The sequence below is a fragment of the Coregonus clupeaformis genome, chromosome 20 (genome assembly GCF_020615455.1).
Source record: "Coregonus clupeaformis isolate EN_2021a chromosome 20, ASM2061545v1, whole genome shotgun sequence".
Taxonomy (NCBI): domain Eukaryota; kingdom Metazoa; phylum Chordata; class Actinopteri; order Salmoniformes; family Salmonidae; genus Coregonus; species Coregonus clupeaformis.
The window spans coordinates 40,357,772-40,383,114 of record NC_059211.1 but is presented as its reverse complement, the minus strand read 5'-3'; the positions used below and the strand labels follow the sequence as shown (position 1 = coordinate 40,383,114).

The 25,343-nt window shown below is 43.9% G+C and overlaps 1 protein-coding gene across 1 annotated transcript; it reads left to right on the top strand.

Moving 5' to 3' along the window:
* Positions 1–707: 707 nt before the first annotated feature.
* LOC121533396 (sulfhydryl oxidase 1) lies at positions 708–22,244 on the top strand. The gene is given in 13 exon segments (XM_041839300.2): positions 708–1,069; positions 3,738–3,838; positions 4,241–4,289; positions 4,415–4,517; positions 5,213–5,303; positions 5,873–6,018; positions 7,222–7,356; positions 7,487–7,616; positions 14,910–15,032; positions 15,938–16,076; positions 17,463–17,639; positions 20,320–20,642; positions 20,644–22,244. Coding segments are annotated over 13 exon segments (2,424 nt in total). The 5' UTR covers positions 708–777; the 3' UTR covers positions 21,259–22,244.
* Positions 22,245–25,343: the final 3,099 nt, after the last annotated feature.

Here is a 25,343-nt window from a genome sequence, read left to right as displayed (position 1 = left end):
TAAGTGTATTATTATAAACAAAGCTGCAGGACATCCTCACTGTGTCCTGTTACACCTTGAACTTCTCAATAGGCAGAGTCATACCCCACACCTTGTCACAATGTTTTTTGTATGTACAATAGCATTTGGAAGTCTGACTACGAGTTATGAAATAGTAAGTCATTATCATGAGGTAGTAAATCATAATTATGAGATGTCATTATTTTGAGATACTAAGTCACAATTGTGAGATAGTATATCATTATCTCATTATTATGAATTTACTATCTCATAATTATGAATTACTAAGTCATAATTGAGAACTAAGTTGTTATGAGGTAGTATCTCATTATTTTGACTTACTAAGTCATAATTATGAGAAGTCATTATGAGATATTTAAGTCACAATTATCAGATAGTAAATCTGGATCATGGACATTGAATAGTCCTGCAGGCTAACCCCTTTTAAAGGGGCCATCTGTGATTCCAACAATAACAAAGCGGGGTCCCTGACACTTTATTTTGTAAACAGCTGAGTAATGGGGAGAAATGTAACCACTCTCAAATACATAGACACAAGTATTCTCACATATGGATACATGAACTCCCATCAACAAAACTCTCCAATCCATTAATATGGAACAATATCACCTCCGTCCTAGTTTATGAATGTAGCCCTGATTCTTCGGCGGTCAGAGGTTGGGGGAGGGAATTGGACGAGTGAAAAAAGTTTTTATAACTTTCTAATACAGTGGTTGCCTTGCTCGGAGCTGCTGGCTGTCAGAAAAACACACGAAGATGGCGTGGCGCTGCTGCGGTGCAACATGTCGGTTTACAGGGAAAATACACGCAAATTTGAGAGAGTCATTCATATCTACGATGTTCTTATTTGTGTGTTTACTTTTTCCTTTTACCACCGAAGCTGGCTTGTACACCGCTTCTGATCAGGTAGTCGTTTTAACCCCGGATAATGTAGACAGCGTTTTGGTGAATTCTACGGCCGCACAGGTGGTTGAGTTTTACGCCTCTTGGTGCGGGCATTGTATTGCATTTTCTCCCGTATGGAAAAGTCTCGCAAGAGATATTAAAGGTTGGTGTGCATTTTCCCGTAATATAATATAGAATGTTTTGCCCTATGAAAGTCTCGCCTACTTCCTGGTTAACGGCTCGTATTGTTTTTGAATAGGCTTCAAGCTTATATCATCATATTCATAAATATTTAGTCATTTAAGATGTACAATTATATTCGTATTCGTGTATTCATTTACTTTTACCCAATGCCTTTTATGAAGGTTTCGATTACGAAGAGAAAAACGCAATCGAAAACCTTCATGAAAGGCATCAGGTAGAAGTACATTTAGCCCCGAATACGAATATAATTTGACATGTATCTTAACTGACCACATTTTAATGAATTTGATTATAGAAACTGGAAGCCCATTCATAAATGAACGGGTTGTTGTTAATAAACCAATCATAATTGACTGGTCGTGTGTGACATGTACAAGTCATGGGTTAAACAAATTAAAATGTTCTCTCTTGCAACATACATTTGTCTTCATTTTCCACATACAGTGCATTCGGGAAGTATTCAGACCCATCCCCTTTTTCCACATTTTGTTACGTTTACAGACTTATTCTAACATTGATTAAATTACTTTTTTCCCTCATCAATCTATACACAATACCCCATAATGACAAAGTGAAAACGGGTTTTCGAAATTTTTGCAAATGTATTATAAATAAAAACAGAAATACCTTATTTACATAAATATTCAGACCCTTGCTATGAGACTCGAAATTGATCTCAGGTTCAACCTGTTTCCATTGATCATCCTTGAGATGTTTCTACAACTTGATTGGAGTCCACCTGAAGGGTACCAAAAATGTTTTGCAGCATTGAAGGCCCTCAAGAACACAGTGGCCTCCATCTTTATTAAATGGAAGAAGTTTGGAACCTCCAAGACTCTTCCTAGAGCTGGCCGCCCGGCCAAACTGAGCAATCGAGGGAGAAGGGCCTTGGTCAGGGAGGTGACCAAGAACCCGATGGTCACTCTGACAGAGCTCTAGAGTTTCTCTGGAGATGGGAGAACCTTCCAGAAGGACATCCATCTCTGCAACACTCCACCAATCAGGCCTTTATGGTAGAGTGGCCAGACGGAAGCCACTCCTCAGTAAAAGGCACATGACAGCCCGCTTGGAGTTTGCCAAAAGGCACCTAAAGGAGACTCAGACCATGAGAAACAAGATTCTCTGGTCTGATGAAACCAAGATTGAACTCTTTTGCCTGAATGCCAAGCGTCACGTCTGGAGGAAACATGGCACCATCCCTACAGTGAAGCATGGTGGTCACAGCATCATGCTGTGGGGATGTTTTTCAGCGGCATGGACTTGGAGACTAGTCAGCGTTGAGGGAAAGATGAACAGAGCAAAGTACAGAGAGAGAGATCCTTGATGAAAATCTGCTCCAGAGCGCTCAGAACCTCAGACTGGGATGACGGTTCACCTTCCAACAGGACAACGACCCTAAGCACACAGCCAAGACAATGCAGGAGTGGCTTCGGGACAAGTCTCTGAATGTCATTGAGTGGCACAGCCAGAGCCCGGATTTGAACCCGATCGAACATCTCTGGAGAGACCTGAAAATAGCTGTGCAGCTATCTTCAGAGGATCTGCAGCTTCAGAGGATCTGCAGAGAAGAATGGGAGAAACTCCCCAAATACAAGTGTGCCAAGCTTGTAGCGTCATACCCAAGAAGACTTGAGGCTGTAATCGCTGCCAAAGGTGCTTCAACAAAGTACTGACTAAAAGGTCTGACTACTTATGTAAATGTGATAGTTCAGTTCTTTTATTTTTTATAAATTTGCAAAAATTTATAAAAACCTGTTTTTTCATTGTCATTATGGGGTATTGTGTGTAGATTGATGAGGGGTAAAAAATTATTTTATCCATTTTAGAATAAGGCTGTAACGTAACAAAATGTGGAAAAAGTCAAGGGGTCTGAATACTTTCCGAATGCACTGTATGTATTCATGTTTTATATGCCCATCAAACTGCAGTGCAAATTGAGGCAGTGTGTAGTATCCAATTTATAAAACCAAAATGTATTAGCCTATGCAGACTTTTTAAAATGATTTCTAGACTTTTTAAATAAAACAATTATTAACAATTGTTTTATTTTATATTCCTCTATTATTCCACTTTAACATGTAAATTACGAAAAAAAAGCAGTGTGATTCTGACCTTGTTGTTTTCCAGAGTTCAGGACAGCCAGTATCTCAGCCCTCCCCCTCCTCCTCCCCTCCCAGAAGGCAGCCTTTACATTTGATTATTGGAGCATATGATGTGATTTAGGAATTCACATTCTGTCCATCTCATAGCTACTCTTGTTCAAGCACCATCCTTTGGAATCCCAAATTAGAATACATTTAGGCATTTCAGGCCTCAGTCTATAAGCGGGATCCAATTAACTGTGTAACAGGAAAATAATCCCATGCAATTAGTTTGAAATTGACATAGTTTCCTATTGGCAGCAGGCCCAAACTATGAGGCAGGTTTTAAAGCCTCAGATCTAGAGAGAAGCCACCAGCCTCTGGCCTGCTTTCCAGTTGATCATACGGAATAATTGTATATGCTTAGGAGTTGTAATAATCAGAGGAATATTTGGTACTAAAATCAAAAGCTGTTTTCCTGCATATAACCTGTATCGTATGTAGTTGTGCATTGAGTTTGACACTAATTATAATGTCTCTTCCTAGAATGGAAACCGGCTGTGGATTTAGCTGCCATAGACTGTGCTAATCAAGATAATGGCCCGATTTGTTCCCGTTTTGGTGTCAGGGGGTACCCAACACTGAAGGTACTTCAATTGTTATATTCCACCAGCCTTATGGATTTTCAGTGTCTTATCTCACAGGAACCAATGTATCCAATGTTAAAAAATGATTGTGAGTCATTATCAGCTATTTTGACACTAAAACTTTACCATACAAAAACTCATAACCCCTAACAGTTACATTTCAGTTAGCAATACACTCACTTTAGATTAGTCGGCAATAAATCTCTGAGTTCTTCTTGCTGTCGTCCGGTGAAAGTCAAATGAAAGAGATAATTTGTCTAAATTAATGAGGGAGCTGCAACATCTGCAGGTGATTTAAAGTAGGAAGGTGTTTTAACGGGGTAGGGGTGTCACCTATTCCTCCCAGTGGTCAACATGTGGCGACCTGATATCTGATCCTCTTACTCTCTCTCCCTCTGACAGTTCTTCCACGCTTACTCCAAACCTGACTCCAAGGGAGAAGGTTTCAGAGGTAATGCAAATGTTTAGATAATTCCTGGGGCAGATGGTGATGATATGAATGGCTAGTATGAGAAGTTTTGAACTGTGTTTTTCTACATGTTCACTTATTAATCCTGTGTGCCTGAATCCTCCCAGGATTTTCTCGTGATGTGAGTGGTTTACGCCATAAGATCATCGATAAGATGGAGACCCATGAGGAGCCGTGGCCCCCTGCCTGCCCCCCTCTGGAGACAGCTAGGTGAGGCAGCCTCTCCTTTTTTTTTTTTTAAACAAATACACAAGGGAGGCAGCCTCTTCTGATCACACGAACACCCTAGAGCTCACACACACAACCACCCTAGAGCTCACACACACAACCACCCTAGAGCTCACACACACAACCACCCTAGAGCTCACACACACAACCACCCTAGAGCTCACACACACAACCACCCTAGAGCTCACACACACAACCACCCTAGAGCTCACACACACAACCACTACCTCTAGGGCCTAGCCCATCATGACTTCCATTTATATTGTGACAATACCACCCTTGGTTTTAAGGTTTTCATGGATAAATGAGGGTGTCTATTGGGTTGTGCCACAGCACATACACTCACACACTGCTCCAAACCATCATAAGTGACACTTTACTTTTCGCATTATTCATCACAGGGACTTTACAAGATAATGGTTGATAACATAGGAAGTAGAACATGTTGATTCCTATTTTCTGAATGAAAGCGTTAGATTATGAGGTCTTCCTCTTTTGAAGAAAACAACTTAAGGCGCTATCCCACTTGTCATGTGAGTTACATGTCAATGCTCAGATTGTGATGTTGTTCAATTTATATGAAGACTTAATAGAAATGTACTTGATGTTTCAAATGTCAGCTATTAGTGATATGTTGTGGTCACTATGTAAAATGTATTATCCTCCTCTCTCCACAGCAAAGCAGAGCTTGACAACTTCTTTGAGACTAACAATGTGGAACACCTGGCCTTGATCTTTGAGACCTCTAACTCATATGTGGGCAGAGAGGTAAGAATCCATTAGCGTCAGTCAAGCTACATGCTCCTCAGAGGGAAATGGAGGAGAAAAAAGCCTGAGGGCGGTCAAATAGAAAATGTTTTTAGTGTGCTTGTAAATATTGACCATGTATAGCAGGGGTTGGCATCAGACAGTGATATTTGTTTGGCTCCACTAAATTTTGATTCAGCCCCTCCAAAAAAAAATATTTAGGAAATCTGTTCCCAAGTATTCCCACAATTAAAAAAAGAGACATGTGAGAGTGTCTCAATGTAATCAAGGTATAAAATTATTGTTATTTTCTAATACAATCTCTTTTTGGGCTTAGTTGTGGTCAATTTGCAGTGTACAAATTATTGTGTTCGGGCCCCCCGACCATCCGCTCTGACAAAAATCGTCCCCTGGCTGAATCTAGTTGCCTACCCCTGCTGTATAGAAGGCAAACATTATGTTGACTATGGGACTGTGTCAACAACAGTGTGTCACTATGTCAACAGTGTACGTGTGTGTCTAGTACAACCAGTTTAAACAACATACAGACAGTCGGTCATTACTGTGTGTTGGTTTTTCTTCCTCACCAGGTGACTCTGGACCTACTGCAGTATGAGAACATAGCCGTGCGGAGGGTCCTGAGCACTGAGGACGCCCTGGTGGCTAAACTGGGTGTGACCGACTTCCCATCCTGCTACCTGTACTATCCTAGTGGGATCTCCACCAGGCTCCATGTGTGAGTGGCTGCTCTAATACCATCACAATATGTGACAGAACTGCAGATCACGTTCAGCTTTCCTCAGTCTGGACCCTAATGTACCTACTCAAGAGTTTTTCTTGTTCAATTTTCACGATTCAATACTCAACAATCTTGTTGTGAAAGGCTTTATTTCAGTTGTGTTATCCACAGCTATGATAGGATGCCTTTTAACATCTGGCCTCTTAATGGGATCATGGAATTAAAATATTCATTATTCATTTTTATCATTATTCAATATCATAATACTTTGTACGATGATTCCTCACCCCGTGAATTAATCTGCTGTATCTTTCGCTTTGTGTTGCTTATTTCCATAACTTGGCATGCAAGAAGAGTCTTTTTAGTTGACAAATGAAAAAAGGAAATGATTTATTGCTGATTTATTTATTCCCCCCTCCTCTTCATGGGCGTACAGAGGGGTTTTTAATTTCTTGCATGGATACAATAGCTTTCCTTTCCTGCGGTTCACCTGCCAAACCACCCCAACCTCGCCTTGTGCTGCGACAGATGGTCGCCCATCACAGTTGAGTGCGTGATTGATCCGGGGGGGATAGAGTCCCACATCCGTCATGCGTGTGCCTCTCCCAGGTGAACGCGGCCCCTCGCTCCCCCCTCCAACACGTGCCTCTCCCCCCTCCGACTCGTGCCTCTGTGCTCTGGGGATCCCACAATGAATAGCGCCCCAGAAAGTCTAGTGTAATTGAGTTCCAGGCAGGGGTGGGCCGGACGCGCTCAGGCCTGGACCATCCTCCTGCTCTCATTGGTCCACAGGGTAGTTTGGCTGGCTGGTAGGAACAGGGAGATGGGTAGCAGTCTTTTTGTTCCATTGCCAGGGTTAACAGAGGGAAATGATCAGCGATGGTATCTCAGCACCATCTGTTCACCAGAGGAGAGAGGAGGCCATGAGGGCTTAGTGAGGAGACCAGGAGCCCACCTGTGTTCTGATGAGGGCAGGCCCTGGCACAGGCAACCACTTGTATCCTATTCCTAGACAGAGAAGCCAAAAACCTTATTCTTCCACTGTAGATAAAATATACTGTGAGGTCTGTGTTTGTATTCTAGTGGGAAGGATTTTTCACCTGTTTCCATGGTTAAAATCCTCCTGTGGCTGGCTGCCAGATCAATGGAAATTCATCAGTCCTACCTGTGAACTTAACTGTCTGTTTGGCTGTCTTCCAGACAACTTGAGGCCCGGACCTTCTACTCCTACGCCCTCCAGAGGCTTCCTGGGGTAGTGCGGGCCGGAAAGCCACTGCCAGTGACCTCTGACCTTGCGAAAAACACAACAGAGGACCAATTGAGACCATTCAACAGGTAAAGCATTTTAACTTGACAAAGCAGTAATAGTGTCCAGAAAAAGGAATTCCTAAATTTTAGGTATAAGCTTTACCAATGTAACCCCATTGATTCCATGACAAAAATGTTGAATTCTGTGTGTCGTCAGGTCTCGTGTGTATATGGCAGACCTGGAGTCTACTCTGCACTACTCTCTGCGCGTGGAGCTGGCAGCTCACCCTGTCATCAAAGGAGAGGCTCTGAGCACACTACAACGCTACATCTCAGTACTAGCGAAGGTGAGTGGACAGGTTTGCTGCTCACACTGAAACTAAACCATACCCATACTGAACACTAACCGCACCCATTCATCCTCTCTCTGTTCATATCAGCTGTTGTCATGGCTATGCAGTTATGATGACATACCACTAGAGGGAGAGTGAGACAGTATTTGGGAGTTGTTATATCAGTTGTGAAACAGAGGCCTTCTAAACGATTTAGCTGCATAATTAGTTCTAATTCAGCTTTACTTTAAAAATATATACACTACCAGTCAAAAGTTTGGACACACCTACTCATTCAAGGGTTTTTCTTTATTTTTTACTATTTTCTACATTGTAGAATAATAGTGAAGACATTAAAACTATGAAATAACACATATGGAATCATGTAGTAACCAAAAAAGTGTTAAACAAATCAAAATATATTTGAGATTCTTCAAATAGCCACCCTTTGCCTTGATGACAGCTTTGCACACTCTTGGCATTCTCTCAACCAGCTTCATGAGGTAGTCACCTGGAATGCATTTCAATGAACAGGTGTGCCTTCTTAAAAGTTAATTTGTGGAATTTATTTCACTCTTAATGCATTTGAGCTAATCCATTGTGTTGTTACAAGGTAGGGGTGGTATACAGAAGATAGCCCTATTTGGTAAAAGACCAAGTCCATATTATGGCAAGAACAGCTCAAATAAGCAAAGAGAATTGACAGTCCATCATTACTTTAAGACATGAAGGTCAGTGAATCCGGAAAAGTTAAAGAACTTTGAAAGTTTCTTCAAGTGCAGTCGCAAAAACCATCAAGCGCTATGATGAAACTGGCTCTCATGAAGACCGCCACAGGAATGGAAGACCCATAGTTACCTCTGTTGCAGAGGATAAGTTCATTAGAGTTACCAGCCTCAGAAATTGCAGCCCAAATAAATGCTTCACAGAGTTCAAGTAACAGACACATCTCAACATCAACTGTTCAGAGGAGACTGCGTGAATCAGGACTTCATGGTCGAATTGCTGCAAAGAAACCACTACTAAAGGACACCAATAAGAAGAGACCTGCTTGGGCCAAGAAACACGAGCAAAGGACATTAGACCAGTGGAAATTTGTCCTTTGGTCTGGAGTCCAAATTGGAGATTTTTGGTTCAAACAGTTGTGTCTTTGTGAGATGCAGTGTGGGTGAACGGATGATCTCCCGCATGTGTAGTTCCCACCGTGAAGCATGGAGGTGGTGGTGGAGGTGTTATGGTGTGGGGGTGCTTTGCTGGTTACACTGTCTGTGATTATTTAGAATTCAAGGCACACTTAACCAGCATGGCTACCACAGCATCCTGCAGCGATACACCATCACATCTGGTTTGGGCTTAGTGGGACTATCATTTGTTTTTCAACAGGACAATGACCCAACACACCTCCAGGCTGTGTAAAGGCTATTTGATCAAGAAGGAGAGTGATGGAGTGCTGCATCAGATGACCTGGCCTCCACAATCCCCCGACCTTAACCCAATTGAGATGGTTTGGGATGAGTCGGACGGCAGAATGAAGGAAAAGCAGCCAACAAGTGCTCAGCATATGTGGGAACTCCTTCAAGACTGTTGGAAAAGCATTCCAGGTGAAGCTGGTTGAGAGAATGCCAAGAGTGTGCAAAGCTGTCATCAAGGCAAAGGGTGGCTATTTGAAGAATCTCAAATATAAAATATATTTAAATTTGTTTAACACTTTTTTGGTTACTACATGATTCCATATGTGTTATTTCATAGTTTTGATGTCATCACTATTATTCTACAATGTAAAAATAAAGAAAAACCCTTGAATGAGTTTGTGTGTCAAACTTTTGACTGGTACTTTATTTATGACAATATGGTCCATATAATTCACCAAATTGAATTATAGTGCTGATGTTACTTGGTTCAAAATTCTTAATGTTATACCGGTAAGTGTACAATAACTACACTATTACGTAGTTTTTACATGCTTATTAACGAAAATAAGCATGTCAATGGTGAGGCCAAAATTGGAGGCCATTGACTTGTCAGGACTCAAAAGGCTCTCTTGGGGAAATACTTTATTTGCTTCCCATTGGTTCCCCACCTCTTTCTTGAATGCAGACATACCCTGATTAGGATTTCCTAGAGCTGGGTCCCCCTGCCCCAACCCCTCCCCTCCCCTCCCAGCTCTATCCTACCCAGAATTGTGGCAGGGATTCCAAGACATTGACCTCCCCAGTCAGGCTCTTATTGGCTGTGCATCAGGCAGCCTCTCCACCACATATCTCTGTGATTTATTTCAGACTCTCTAGGGAGGGGTTGAAGGGACGGTGGGAGGGTTTTACTCCAGCCCCCCATTAACTCCAGTTTGTTTTGTCAATACCTTAAACTCCCTGTGGTATTTCTGTCAGTGCCTCACCACAATGTCCTTGCTGAATCTGTAGCAGAGAAAGCAGGCTTTGCAGCAGTATTTATTGACGTTTGTCAGACCGTTGCCTCAACAAAGGGGTTGTATTCAACATGTCTTAGGGCTGGTTTGGACCAATACAGACAAGTGAGCCATGTGTATATAACCATGGTCTGTGTTCATGCTCACTCTCTCGTATCCCCTCAACCGTTATTATGACCAAATGGCGGACCGCACAGCACTGTTCACCCGTCTACTGTTTACCCGTCTACTAGAGAACACGCACGGCATGTCACAGCAAAATACGATTCTTAAACTTCCAGAGTGACTGACTGGTGTAATTGGATCATCCTGAGAATGAGTCACTGTGCACAGAACCTACAGCTGGTGTCATACCGATGACACACTCCTGACACACTCCGCTGTCAATAGATTCTGTGGTGTGCTGTGTGCTCCCACATCACAATGCATCTCTGTCCCAGACAGGACGTAAACGAGTTATATTTTCCTGCGCCGTAATATTACTAGATTTACTGTCTTGTCAACCAGAATCCAGATTTATGAATCCCTACATGTATATGAGGATTTAAAAAAGTGGATCTGGGAAGCATGAGAGCATTACAAAGAGGTTTTTAGGATGTCTGTTTCTATCCTGCTTTCTTGAAAGAAGCCTCCAGCAGCAAGGGAGGGAGGGCCAGGGAATAAAACAAGGATTTAGGGGGGCACTTGAGCCCAAATCCATCTCTCTCCCGTGGCGCGTGGCTCAGTGTGCCCATGCTAAGGTTAGCAGTTAGCGGAGGTGCATGGTGGTGGAATGTGGCTGTGGCAACTGCTTGGCCTCGGTGATACTGTATAGGCAGCCCACCAACCTCTGGACTCCACCAGTAGGACAATGGCCTTTGTTTGTCGGGTTGTGGCTGGGCTGTGGGCATGACAGATAGGTCCACTCGGCTGCTGCCTGCAGTGGGAGCAGGGGAGCAGTTAGGCAGCTTTTACTCAGTGGCATGTATATTGGTCCCTGAGGTTGAATGAGGCAGGATTAAAAAGGGCTTCCCCGGGCAAGGCCGACAGATGCATTCTCTTTTGAACGTCTCTCTGAGGAAACTGCGGTTTCTCAAGTGCTGATACTAATCGGATTTAAGATGACATATTACCGGGTGAAGTGGATTGTCATGGTCCTCTGAGAGGCTGGGGGAGGGGCAGGGGGTTAGGTTGGGGGGTCAGGTGGGGGCTCTGATAGTGGTTAGAGGTACACTACCAGAGAAGAGGTCACTCAGAGTTCCTTCATGATGGGGATACAGTATACTGTAGCATTGATTCATCACACTTGATATGTTCATGTTTGCGCATCAGTGACGTCTGCAAATACTTCAGACTAAAGTACTACTAATTTCCCAGCCATATATGTTGGCCTTTGCTTATGATTTGGGAAATAGATGCGCTGGCAGAGAGCAGAACATGCTAAGTGTTTAGCTCTGGTGAGCAGAGCCCATTTGCCTGCCCGTCCCCAATTTCCTCACTGTTAAATTCAAATGTGTGTTAATGAGCTTTTCAGCCTGGTTAGTGCTCAGTAGTCCCCAGACCTAGGCTTCTCGGCCGCCCGGACGATAAACCAATTGTCCTCCTCAGCAGCAGCCGGGGGACCTCTTTGTATCTTGTTAACACCCCACCTGTAGTAGGGGATTGGGTATCTGTGTCTGTAAATACCCAAACACCATCTTTTTTGGCTGAATGTCTCAGATTAAGGGAGCAAGTCAAACCCTGTATGGGGCTGTGTGGGGCACAGGGGTTAAGTAAATCTCCAGGAGCCTTTTTAAATGGGTCTGGTGTAATGGAGATCCAGTTAGAGAGTGATGAATAGAACCATGAGCGAGGCACCCAAACGCTGCTGAACAGATGGCCAGGGCAAATTGAAAAGACTCCGCAGCACAAATCAAAAAGGTGCACCTCTGGGATGCTGTCCCACCGGCCGGGCTGGGCCAGGCCCCTCCTGCCTCTGTGTCGTACTGATGGGTTTGTGCCCCAAAAGGGCAGCACTGGCCCACTTCCAGGTCCACCATATTCACACTGCTGGATCTTACTACACTGACTGTTTCTTGCGGGTGTGTGCGTGCATACATGCCTGCGCATGTGTGTGTGCATCTGATTTGATTGTTATCTACAGGCTCCTCATAAATAGTCACGGTTTCGCCATGACTCAATGCCAGAAAATGCTTAAATGAACTTAAATAGTCCATCGTGACTGAGACATCTTACCTCTCTGTTTTGAATGGGAGAAGGTTGCCATGACAGCCTACTGTTTATTTGGTCGTCTCTCAGCCGTTAGTGTTAAATCCAGGCCGACCTGTAGAATCTAGTCATTACTAGTCAGCATAGCAGTATAATGGTGGGTCTTCCAGGGTGGCTGTTGTAAGGGTTCTTTTAAGGATAGGAAGTGCCTTTACACCTCCAATCAGCTTGTTCTGTTGTTAATGCCTCCCTGTCTTCAGCTGACACTCTCCTGTCACCACCCATCTCAAACACAAGGCACTGGGATTTGCTCCTTGCCTCCCATAGCGGCCCACTGTTAGTTGCAGTGTCATATTTCCACACACGCCATGTTGTCTTTGTATTTGTATTTATTAGGGATCTCCATTAGCTGCTGCCAAGGCAGCAGCTACCCTTCCTGGGGTCCAAACACATTAAGGTACTTACATTACACATAAAACAAAATATAAAACAGTACATTATATAACATTATTACACCACTACACATCTACACATCTACAATACAAAATGTATAATACCACCATACAACAATATTACAATGTACGTGTGTGTGTGTGCTAGTGTTTGTGTGCGTATGCATGTGTCTGTACCTGTGTGTGTCTCTTCACATTCCCCACTTCCATAAGGTGTATTTGTATCTGTTTTTTAAATCTGATTCTACTGTTTGCATCAGTTACCTGATGTGGAATAGAGTTCCATGTAGTCATGGCTCTATGTAGTACTGTGCACCTCCCATAGTCTGTTATGGACTTGGGGATTGTTAAGAGACCTCTGGTGGCATTTCTTGTGGGGTATGCATGGGTGTCCGAGCTGTGTGCTAGTAGTTTAAACAGACAGCTCGGTGCATTCAGCTTGTCAACACTTCTTACAAAAACAAGTTGTGATAATGTCAATCTCTCCTCCAGTTTGAGCCATGAGAGGTTGACATGCATATCATTAATGTTAGCTCTCCGTGTAGATTTAAGGGCCAGCCATGCTGCCCTGTTCTGAACCAATTTTAAAAGTCCCTCTTTGTGGCACCTGACCACACGACTGAACAGTAGTCCAGGTGCGACAAAACAAGGGCCTGTAGAACCTGCCTTGTTGATAGTGTTGTTAAGAAGGCAGAGCAGCACTTTATTATGGAAAGACTTCTCCCCATCTTAGCTACTGTTGTATCAACATGTTTTGACCATGACAGTGTACAATCCAGGGTTACTCCAAGCAGTTTAGTCACCTCAACTTGCTCAATTTCCACATTATTCATTTCAAGATTTAGTTGAGGTTTAGGGTTTAGTGAATGATTTGTAACAAATGAAATGCTTTTAGTTTTTAAATATTTATTACAAATGTATTCCTTGCCACCCATTCTGAAACTAACTGCAGCTCATTGTTAAGTGTTGCAGTCATTTCAGTCACTGTAGTAGCTGACGTGTATAGTGTTGAGTCATCCGCATACAAGACACACACTGGCTTTACTCAAAGCCAGTGGCATGTTGTTAGTAAAGATTGAAAAAAGTAAGGGGCCTAGACCGCTGCCCTGGGGAATTCCTGATTCTACCTGGATTATGTTGACGAGGCTGTTCTGTTAGACAGGTAACTCTTTATCCATAATATAGCAGGGGGTGTAAAGCCATAACACACATTTATCCAGCAGCTGACTATGATCAATAATTTCAAAAGCTGCACTGAAGTCAAAACAGCCCCCACAATCTTTTTTATCATCAATTTCTCTCAGCCAATCATCAGTCATTTGTGTAAGTGCTGTGCTTGTTGAATGTCCTTCTCTTTAAGCGTGCTGAAAGTCTGTTGTCAATTTGTTTACAGTAAAATAGCATTGTATCTGGTCAAACACAGTTTTTCCCCAAAAGTTTACTATGGGTTGGTAACAGGCTGATTGGTCGGCTATTTGAGCCAGTAAATGGGGCTTTACTATTCTTAGGTAGCGGAATGACTTTTGCTTCCCTCCAGGCCTGAGGGCACACACTTTCTAGTAGGCTTAAATCGAAGATATGGCAAATATGAGTGGCAGTATTGTCCACTATTGTCCTCAGTAATTTTCCATCAAAGTTGTCAGACCCCGGTGGCTTGTCATTGTTGATAGACAGCAATAACTTTTTCACCTCTTCCACACTCACTTTGCGGAATTCAAAATTACAACGCTTGTCTTTCATAATTTGGTCAGTTATACTTGGATGTGTAGTGTCGGCGTTTGTTACTGGCATATCATGCCTAAGTTTGCTAGTCTTGCCAATAAAAAAATCATTAAAGTAGTTGGCAATATCAGTGGGTTTTGTGATGAATGAGCTGTCTGATTCAATGAATGATGGAGCTGAGTTTGCCCTTTTGCCCAAAATGTCAACCTACTTATTGACAACTACAGAGGTTAGAGAATGGAAACAAACAGTAGAAGAGACAATCATGACAAATCCTCCAGTGACTTATTCACTGTCGTTTTTACTAAATTAAGGGAAAAAACATTACACGTTAAGTACTGCAAAAGCGGGTTTAGGTGAAATTTCTACCCTCAGACAGATGTCATAACAGATGGATTTCCAACTCCTAGTGATAATAATCTATTATCACACAGTAAAAAATATACTGTTTAAGAGTCTATTGTATGAAATACGAGGAGAGTTAATGATGATGATATTTATCTGTAATGTTGTCTTGGGCAGTACTTCCCTGGTCGTCCTGTGGTGAAGAACCTGCTGAAGTCAGTGGACACGTGGCTGAAGGGTCAGAAGGACACAGAGCTCTCCTACAGCTCTCTGAGGGATGCTCTGGACAACACTGCAGAGGTGAGGGGTCAGCCCACAGCCACCAGCCAATCAGACAAGCTTGAGGCAGAACCACTCACCATATTGTTGATGAGCCAGAGTCAAGTGATTTTATAGATGATAGCTGAAATGTTGCAGGCATAGAATATCAACACACAGGGAAGTAGGTTTATATGTCTCGATATTAATCTTTGCTCACAGCCTTGTGCCAGCATATGTATAACTGGAAAATGTATGTGATATTGACTTTGGATGAAAGCCTACATGCCTATAGGTTCACCAATTGGACCAGTCACTTAGTGAAATCATTAGCTTTTAGCAGCTGAATCAATGAATCAATGAAGAGGTATGAACCAGCTCCTCTAAGAAATGGACTGGTGTCGAACAGTATACACACACCGAATCTTTACTATCGACTTTGGAGTAATTCTGTTAATCACAGACTCTGCTATCCTGGGCAGTGGCAGGGACAAAAAGACAATATGCTGTTTGATCAGCATGTTTCACCAGTGTTTCCTTTCCTTGACCTGAACACAATCTCACCACTCTGTTGAGGTGTTTCCATTAACCTGGAATCAAAATTGATATAGAATGATAATTGTATGGCACAGAACGTTCTCCCACTTAACATGAAATGTTGCAATAAAATAGATCATAGATGTATTTTCCATGTACTTACTGGGCCTGTTTTCGTTAATGTAAACTAACCTCTATTAAGAATCCTCAGATAAAGCTGTTTCCTTGTAACCTGCTCTATGAGAAGATTGATCAATGTGGCCCTATCTAGAAAAATGTTAAAGTAAAATAAATCATCACATTTTCAAATCACATTTTATTGGTCACATACACATATTTAGCAGATGTTATTGCGGGTGTAGCGAAATTCTTGTAAATGCTTGTTAATGTGTGCGTTTGTGTGTGATCAGGTACCTGATGCTGCGCTGCCTGAGGGGGTGCGGTGGGTGGGCTGCCAGGGCTCCAAGCCCCACTTCAGAGGGTTCCCCTGTGGCATGTGGACCCTTTTCCATGTCCTCACTGTACAAGCCGAGGAAGCTGCTGGCAAAGGTAGGAAAAACTCACTAAACACCAGCTGTTTACGTCTTTATGATTATACTATCACTAAACTCAATAGGAATGTTCCTGGGACAATGGTAATAAGTGGAAAATGGATGTTGCTAGAAGCTAAAACAAGCCCTCCTGCCATGTTGGCCTGTTGATGCGGCCTGTAGAGCCCGTCGCCTCCTAGAAAATTGGCCAGAAGTCAGCAGCCATTCAGTCTTGGAGGAGTGAGTGTGTGCCCAGGCGATGAACCATGACACAAGTGTTTCCAGTCTGTTAGAACCCCTATGGCTCTCTGGGGACAGATCCCTCCAGGTCATTGAGCCAGTCAGAAGAGTGAACAGCATTCACACAGGGGCTGCTGCTTTCATACAGGGATATGGGCCAGGTAGGGCAGGGTGGGGGGTGACCAACCGGGGACAAGTGCTTTGTGAACAAATTAGCCTGGAATGTTTAGAGGAATGTTTTGCATTGACCATATGTAACTGCACACACTTGCACAACATTTAGACAGTCCCACAACCACTCAAACACTTACTTCAGTGTCAAATTCCGTGAGTAGCCTATACAAAGCGCTGTTATTTTGTTATTGTTCTGTTTTCTTGACACACCACCATCTGAAACAGTCCCTAATTGTGGGTGGGTAAAAAGGGATTTCTTTAGATTAGTGGAATTTGAGTAGTTAATAAGAGGCAGCTGACCAGCACTCCTCTCCTGGAGGGCTTAATACCAGGGCTTATGGGATGGGGTGGAGAGGGGGCACATAACCTGCAGATGGGCCAGCAGGGGACCAGGGGTGTCCATCTGGCCCCCTGCGGATGGACCTCTGGATTAGGCCTCCACCCTACCACCACGGCTCATCTGAGGGCAAAATAAGGCTTTACTGTAGGGTATTAAACACAACAAAAACCTGCAGCAGAAATTTCGCCACTGGTACGGTGCTGGTACTGATGGTGACATCTGCCAACCTGGTTGTTTTTCAGAGCACATTGACTAAATACTGTTATTCATGGAACACATCAGAGCACCGTGGGAATGCCCAGCGGACTCAAGATGCATGCCCTTATTGCCCTGTTATTAACCACTAATAGTTTAATACTGAAAAAGCCCTCTCTATCCATGTCCATTGTCCAGGTTTTGATGTTTTTAGCCTTTCATAATAATTGGCAAAACATTTTAAGGGACCGTTGCACCTTTTTACATTGTGTCAAACCCATATGTCCATAGCCCATACTAAATGTATACGAAACAATAGATAGACATTACTTGCTGTGATTTTCAAATGTACAATATTACAGACTACTTTTCAACAGTACACGTCACACTGATGTGTATAACAAGTATGGTTCATCTTGTTGATGACTTCCTCCTCCTGTGCATTGTTCTCCCCAGACCCCCAGGAGGTGCTCCAGGTGATGAGGTCATACATCCACAGTTTCTTTGGCTGTCGGGAGTGTGCCACCCACTTTGAGAACATGGCCAAGGAGAACATGTCCCATGTGAGGACACTGTCCTCCGCCGTGCTGTGGCTCTGGTCCCACCATAACCACGTCAACAGCAGACTGGCAGGTAAGGACACATGACAAATGTTACTGTAACTTCCATTGAGTATGATTGGTATTTTAGACTGAACCTCCAACACGTAAAGCATAATATGCTAATTATATTAGTAAATAAGTTGCATATATCATACTACTATAGAGAGTAGTATGACAAATTGAAACGTCTCCTACAGTGGTCACCATTGTCCATACAGTAACGTTAGATAAATGTGGCCCTCACAGGCAACCGTACTTTTCCCTTTCCCACTTCCCCCCTAGAGGATCTCTTTCAGCCTCTCACGATCTCATACAGACCAACCCCCCCTTCCCCCCAAGTGTCCCAACTCTGCTCCTAGCCCCTAAATCCCTATAATACGCCTGGCGATCCTCTGGGCAGACACCAGCTGTCCCTCCTCGCTCCTCCTCACCCAGTCTCCCCCATCTCTTCCTCCTCTCAGAGATTAGCCCTCCTTCAAGAAGACTGAGATTCCCTGCCCCAGCCTGTCTAGAGCTCACTACAGGTCAACAGTAAATACTAAATCTATGACCTTAACTGTAATGCTAAAGACTGCAAACGGCAAAGACTGCAAACACCAAAGACTTCAGCCTTGACGTCCGTGTCATTTTAATGAGGGCTATATGGCTGCTGAGTTGGCTGTTAGGGCCATCATTTGAGTTTATTAGGCACAAACCTGTCATTATCACCTCCCTTTGTTAAATCGCATTGTTGTCTTTTGGTGGTGGTGACTCCCCCATCCTCAATCTCCTGGACAGCCTGTGTCCTGAATAACAGGACAGAGGGGCGTGTGCGTCCCCTTCTGTGCTTGTCCCTGGTCCCCAGACACTCCTCCCTATTAGGACTGCATGTCTGTCCCTCCCTCCCCAGAGAGTCATATCCTCCGCTTGACAATTGATATGGCAACAATCTCCCAGAGCGGGGACCACCAGCCCAAGAGGAGCCCAGGGGCCCAGGCTCAATTTCCAAGATGCTTGTGACCGCAGGTGGCACACGCCATGTCACCGGCATCACGCTTCCCCCTGTTTTGTAATCCCTCACAAGGGTGGTTCAAGTTGTGACGTGTGGTGGGGTTTGGGGGCAGGGCCTCAGAGGGTGGGCTGGGCTGGTGGGGAGGGGATGGGGCAGGGGTGTTGGTAGCAATGAGTAGCAGTATCTCCTCTGTCGGCCCACCCCCTTCACAAACGCCTCTGCTTCTCATCCCAGTCTTCCCCAGGGGGAACATACTCTCCTCTTCCCCCTCTCTTTCTCTCACCCCTCCCTCTCCGCCTCCTCGCTAAAGTGGGGCTCTTTAGCAGCTCCCCATGCCCTCCTTTCAGAGGCAGCCATGCATGAAGCAGGGCCTATTTGTAAAGCAGCAACACAATTAATTTAGCTGGCACAAAGGGACTCTGAGCCGAGCCCGGTGCGGCAGCAACAGCAGACCTGTCCTGTTGCCACTTGTCAACAGGGTGAGATAGAGACGCATGTCTACAGACAGCAGAGCCTCTCTCAGTAGTGCTGCTGGAGATGGAGCAGCTCATACTGTAGTGCATCAGCCTCATGTTGTTGGTTTGCTTTGTAGTCTGCCTACATTATTACTGCTCCTGTGTTCTGTACAGTAGATCTCCACATTCAGAATTAGTGCCGAAGAAACCATTTTGGTGTGGTAAACAATAGATATGTATTTATACTCCATTAATATTTATGCGATGCTTTGAATGACATTTCCTGACAAGCCTTTGTTACAATATCAGTATTGGTACTATTGCTAAAGTCACCCCTGGAAATGAAAGGCAAGGTGATGAGAATAGAGACATCAGAGGCATGTCGTCATAAGGGGACGGGATATGAAAGCTGTCACGCTGGTGAAATGTATAAAACGCCCCAAGCCCAGCAGGACATAGTAAAATTGATGTATCTCTTATGTAAAGTGCTGTATGCAGAGTACATACACACATGCATATGACTGAGATTAATCTGGGGGAGAGACGGGGGATGTAAATTGACAGCGCTGTAAAGTGACAGAACTGCTGCAGCTTTGACTTTCCTCTCGCATGGGCGACGACAAGCAATTTATTAGCAGATGCCTCCATTTGGGGGGCTAAAGAAAACATGCAAAGGAAAAAAAATTGTAATTCATTAAAAGGAGAGCTCCCCTCTGGAGGTGCCTGCTTTCATATTCAATTTGGAGATTGGGCCGTCTTCAAAGGGGTGTGGAGGTTTGGGGTCTGGGAGAGGTTGGGGATGGGGAGGAGGGAGTAGCTGTCTGCTTGGACCACGTCTATTATCTCGCCACCCCTCCTTCTGGGATGTCCCAGAAGCCCATTGATCATTGTTAGACCCTGTCACACACTCACACAGCTAAACATCACACACTCACCCACACACATGATGCAAACACACTGCACTTACTGCTTATTATGAGCCATGTGGGGAAATTGATCTATGTAATGTATTCAAGCATCAACATAGATTCTGCATACAAAAATACCTCTGTGTTTTCTTGGTATCAGTTGAGTTTTATTGTGTGAGATGTCGTCAGTAAGTCCTTCAATGGAACCAGTCTGTTTTACCTAATACATTTAAATTTCCACCAAAACAGTTTGCCCTCTCAACATCACTGTTGTTATCTGTATCATTTATTTATGTTAGCTCCGATAAGTAAGCACACACATCCATCCTAAGTAACCGTCTCATTCCTGCTGACCAGGTGCCCTGAGTGAGGATCCCCACTTCCCTAAGATCCAGTGGCCGTCCCCAGAGCTGTGTCCCAGCTGCCATGGGGTTAAGAGGAGTGGAGAACACACCTGGAACCAGGAAGAGCTGCTCACCTTCCTCCACTCCCACTTCTCCTCTGAACACCTCCTCTCTGACTACCTGGAGGAGGAGGCCCAGCTCCTCAGCAGGCAGAAGGAGAGGCTAGTCGCCAGGCAGCAGGGGCAGGAGGCCAAGAGAGGAGCAGAGAGGAGGGCCAGGGAGGCTCAGGACACCTTGGTTGAACCACCACCAGGCCAGGAGGAGGAGGAAGAAGAGGGAGGAGGAGGAGGAAGAGGAAGAAGAGGAGGAGGAAGTGGCGCGGAGGGCAGGGGCAGGAGGAGAGGTGCAGATGTCTGAACCCCCACCCTGGGTAAAGCCCAATGCAGAAGTGTCCCTCCAACCCCAGCGCAGGGCCAGCATCGTGGGGCTGAAGTTCAGGCCCCACCAAGAGGAGATTGTAGACCTGGACTCCTTCATCAACCAGCAGTACAAGGCCAAGGCCCTCCACGCTGCAGCCGCGGTGTCCTCCCGTGTCAAACGCAGGACCCTGCAGAAGGAAAAGCCGCAGCCTGGAGCCGGCCTGGAACAGGGGCCGGTGCTGCGGCTGGGGATGCAGCCCGTGGAGCCAGAGGACTTGTTAGGGCAGCACAACACGCTGCAGAAGAGGATCCTGACGGGCCAGTACACTGGGTCAGAGGAGGAGGGGACTCTGGAGATGTACCCCCGCCCTAACAAGAGGCGCTGGATGTCCTTGCTGAGCGTGGGCTTCTCCAGACTGGATATCAGCCTGTGTGTGCTCCTCTACTTCATGTCCTCCATGTGTCTGCTGGCCATGTACCTCTTCTTCAAGAACCGCTGGCGGCTGCGCCGGGCCAAGGTGGCGCTGCCCTGAGTCAACACTACCTGGCAGAGATACTGTAGATTTTACCCATACAGTGATGCTGTGGTCTGTTCTTAAACCCTCCAACTGAAGGATCTGTAATATTCTGCATCAATGGATTGCTTCGTGGTGCTTGCATTCAGGATAATAATTTATGACCCAAAAAATGTTGTATTTTTTTACCACTTCTGAAGGATGAATTAAAACATGAGGGAATTAATGGGATTTTAATGATTTTTGTGAATACAACACAAGGGGTTTATTTGATATGTATTGTAATTTTTAGGCTGTATATAATGCCATATGACAAATTCATTTATGTGAAAAGATAATCACTGTATGTATATAGTTTTATGGATAAAAGCCCTAATGCAATATGAGAAACACCGCTCTTTCTCATGGGCCTGTCATTGCAAGCCTTTCCAAAGAGTTCTATGAGCTGTGTACTCTAACAACTATTTTATATTCTTAGAAAGAAATCAGCCTCCATTCGAAAATGTGATTTTACAAAGAGAAATGTGCTTTGAATGTCATTTTGGAAAAACAGTGTCTGCAAGAAGATTATCTATATTGATTTTAGCATTAAGCAAGCGGATGCTTCCAAATAAACAAAGATGCCATATGATAACAGTATATATATACGCCCTGTTCAGATTGTGTGTGTGTGCTCAGATTTGTGTAGCTTAGTGTTCACACATTAGTTCTTATTCTGTGGTTCACACATTCTGTTCCACAGTGGTCTGTGTTGTGACTGGCCATGCTATGCTATTGTCTGATTGGCTAGTGCATGTTACATGTCCCAATTAGCTTTGCACAATAGAGTTTTTAGACATTAATGAAGTGTTGTAGAGCAGCACTTGTTCACAGGGTACAAAATAAGCAGGATTGGGGTTTTGGCTGGTGTCCATTACATTAGGCTTACTGGTCTCATTCAACTCAATATACTGTGTTTTGCTTTGCTTATCTCAATCAATAAAATTATTTTTGCAAAAATCGTGCATTGTTGTCATGATTGTTCACTTGTTGACTTTGATAGTTCTCCTGGAGCAAGTGGCACTGTTATAGTGTATATTCTAACTACTTTTCTGCTGTTTTATATCTCTCTTCAACTATAGATTCATGTAAATCAAATGTACATACAGTATACCATCAATATCCAAAGTACATGAGATGCCAGATTATGCTTTTTTCTGTCCCTCCACATCTTCCCACTTGATGTTTTGCATGAGGCCTTATGAATAAAATTATAATATTTTGTTTTGAGTAAGGGGGTGGGGTAAGGAGTGGTGGGTGTGGGGGTGTCTGTAGATTGAAGGAAAAAGCCTGTTGCCATCTGGTCTGTTGCGCTAGCTAAATCCTAACAATTTCATTGGGATTATAGCAAGTGAGTAATCCAGCTTTCCTTTGGGCTGTGGGAGATTACTGTGAGGATTAGCTCCCACCCGATAATAAACTTTATTAAAACGCAATCGGCTTTCAGGGTCTCTTCCTTTACACATTTGGAAGTGGGCTCCGTTGGGGATGTTTCAACCGTAGATGTGAAGGCCGGGTGGGTACCTTGGGGGATAGGAGGTTTTTGATGTGGTCCAGATTACAAGCTCATATGAAGGACACTAACGCTTGATCTTGAGCTTTGTGTTTTCCTGGAACATTGCACTTCACCCTTCCCATGTCCCTGCCCCCTCTCTACTCCAAGCCCTCCCTGTCTCCTGGCTTTCACATTGGCAGAGCAGAGCAGAACCATGGTCGCAGCAGTAACAGCAGCCAGCAGTGTGGTGGTGGTGCCCCCAATTGTCTCCACAATAACACATAACATGATTAATGGCCCTACATTACAGTTGAGCACCAAACCTGAGCAGCTGTGATCTCTGACTAAATCAAACCTTTCAGAATTGTGAATTAAGCCAAATTACAGTTTATGATCTGTAGAATGGACTGAGAAAAGCATAGTTTTTTATGCAGAAATTACTGCAAGGTTTAGACATTTTACTGATTGCCTCCATTGTATCATCAATAATACTCATTCCGGAGAGGTTTATGTCTTTGATCGAGCGGTCTTTCTTTGGCTCGTCAAACTGGTGTAAGAATGATGACATAAACAAACTTTTGTTAACTGTACTTATCTACTTGCTTTATCACTTGCTTTGTTACTTACCTGTTACTACTTACCTGTTACTACTTACCTACTAATCTTTCTCAATTGACTTGTTTATTTGTTTAATTGCTATTGGATTGTGAGTGGTAAAGGTGCTTGTTGACCCCCTCCCTGCTGCTTGTGGCAACCCTCAGGTGCTTTGAGCCCTCGAGCCCAGGATATTATGTGGGTTGAGACTAATGAGAGTTAATGAGGAAATTGGCTGCAGTGCAATATACATCTGTGGCTTTGCCAATACTGAAGGTGAAAAGTGCCCACTGAGAACAAGGGTTTCTAATCCAGTCGTATATTCTCAGCCATCCACTTGATATCCCTGCTCATGAATCGAGATCACAGAGGGACACTTCAACATCTTTTAGAAACTGAGAAAGCCTCTCCTTGCACTGGTCCTAAAACGTGGCCAGACTCAGGCAGTGAGGTCTGTGTCTGTAGCACTACATTAGAAGAATGGAAATGGTAATGTTATGGAAGCTCAAAACTCAAGGGTAAAAAAAATCCCCTAGCTGCCCTGTATGGTGTTATCTTCCATAAATGTAGACAATGCTCAGTTTTATTGTCGGCCTCTCCTGTATTCACAGCCTGCATGTTTGTTACCTGTGTGTTGATATTAAAATGCAGGACAGATTTGATACATGTTCTGTCATCTCACTCTGACTTTAATAATACTATAAAGCTGTTCTCCTATACAGGTTTAGCATGTGGAAACAGTAATTTAATTTAAAAAATGAAAGAAAAAAATAGGTTATTATATGATACCCTTATCACATCTCATTCACCCATTTACCCAGGGTTTTTACATTTGCCTCTAAAGAGGGAGTCAAGCAGGTTCAGATTCATCTCAATTTACTGCCATGGCTCCACCTCCTCCACTTGGACCCATCTCCTTGGACACACATCTAATCTCTCATGCATCTTATCTTCACCTTCCCCACCATGGCCACCAGATCATCCCAGGAGCAGGCACATGTCTCTTCCTGAGAGAGATGATAGCAGAGGATACCTCCAGGGACAGATTGGCCATCAGGCAATTCTGGAAAATGCTAGATGGGCTGGACCGTTTTTTTAGTTGGGTGGGAGACACACACAAAAAGAATTGACATGGCCGGAGCTTAAGATTCGTTTTTTGTTTTTTTGCGCAATTTCTCTGTTATACTAACACTGAGAATACAAAACATTAAGAACACCTGCTCTTTCCATGACATAAACTGACCAGGTGAATCCAGGTGAAAGCTATGATCCCTTATTGATGTCACTTGTTAAATCCACTTCAATCAGTGTAGATGAAGGGGAGGAGACAGGTTAAAGAATGATTTTTAAGCTTTGAGACAATTGAGACATGGATTGTTTATGTGCCATTCAGAGGGTGAATGGGCAAGACAAAATATTTACAGTGGGGAGAACAAGTATTTGATACACTGCCGATTTTGCAGGTTTTCCTACTTACAAAGCATGTAGAGGTCTGTAATTTTTATCATAGGTACACTTCAACTGTGAGAGACGGAATCTAAAACAAAAATCCAGAAAATCACATTATGATTTTTAAGTAATTAATTTGCATTTTATTGCATGACATAAGTATTTGATCACCTACCAACCAGTAAGAATTCCTGCTCTCACAGACCTGTTAGTTTTTTCTTTAAGAAGCCCTCCTGTTCTCCACGCATTACCTGTATTAACTGCACCTGTTTGAACTCGTTACCTGTATAAAAGACACCTGTCCACACACTCAATCAAACAGACTCCAACCTCTCCACAATGGCCAAGACCAGAGCGCTGTGTAAGGACATCAGGGATCAAATTGTAGACCTGCACAAGGCTGGGATGGGCTACAGGACAATAGGCAAGCAGCTTGGTGAGAAGGCAACAACTGTTGGCGCAATTATTAGAAAATTGAAGTATTAGGCTTGGGTGGGGGACTCAGGTGCAGAGACGGACACGCGGA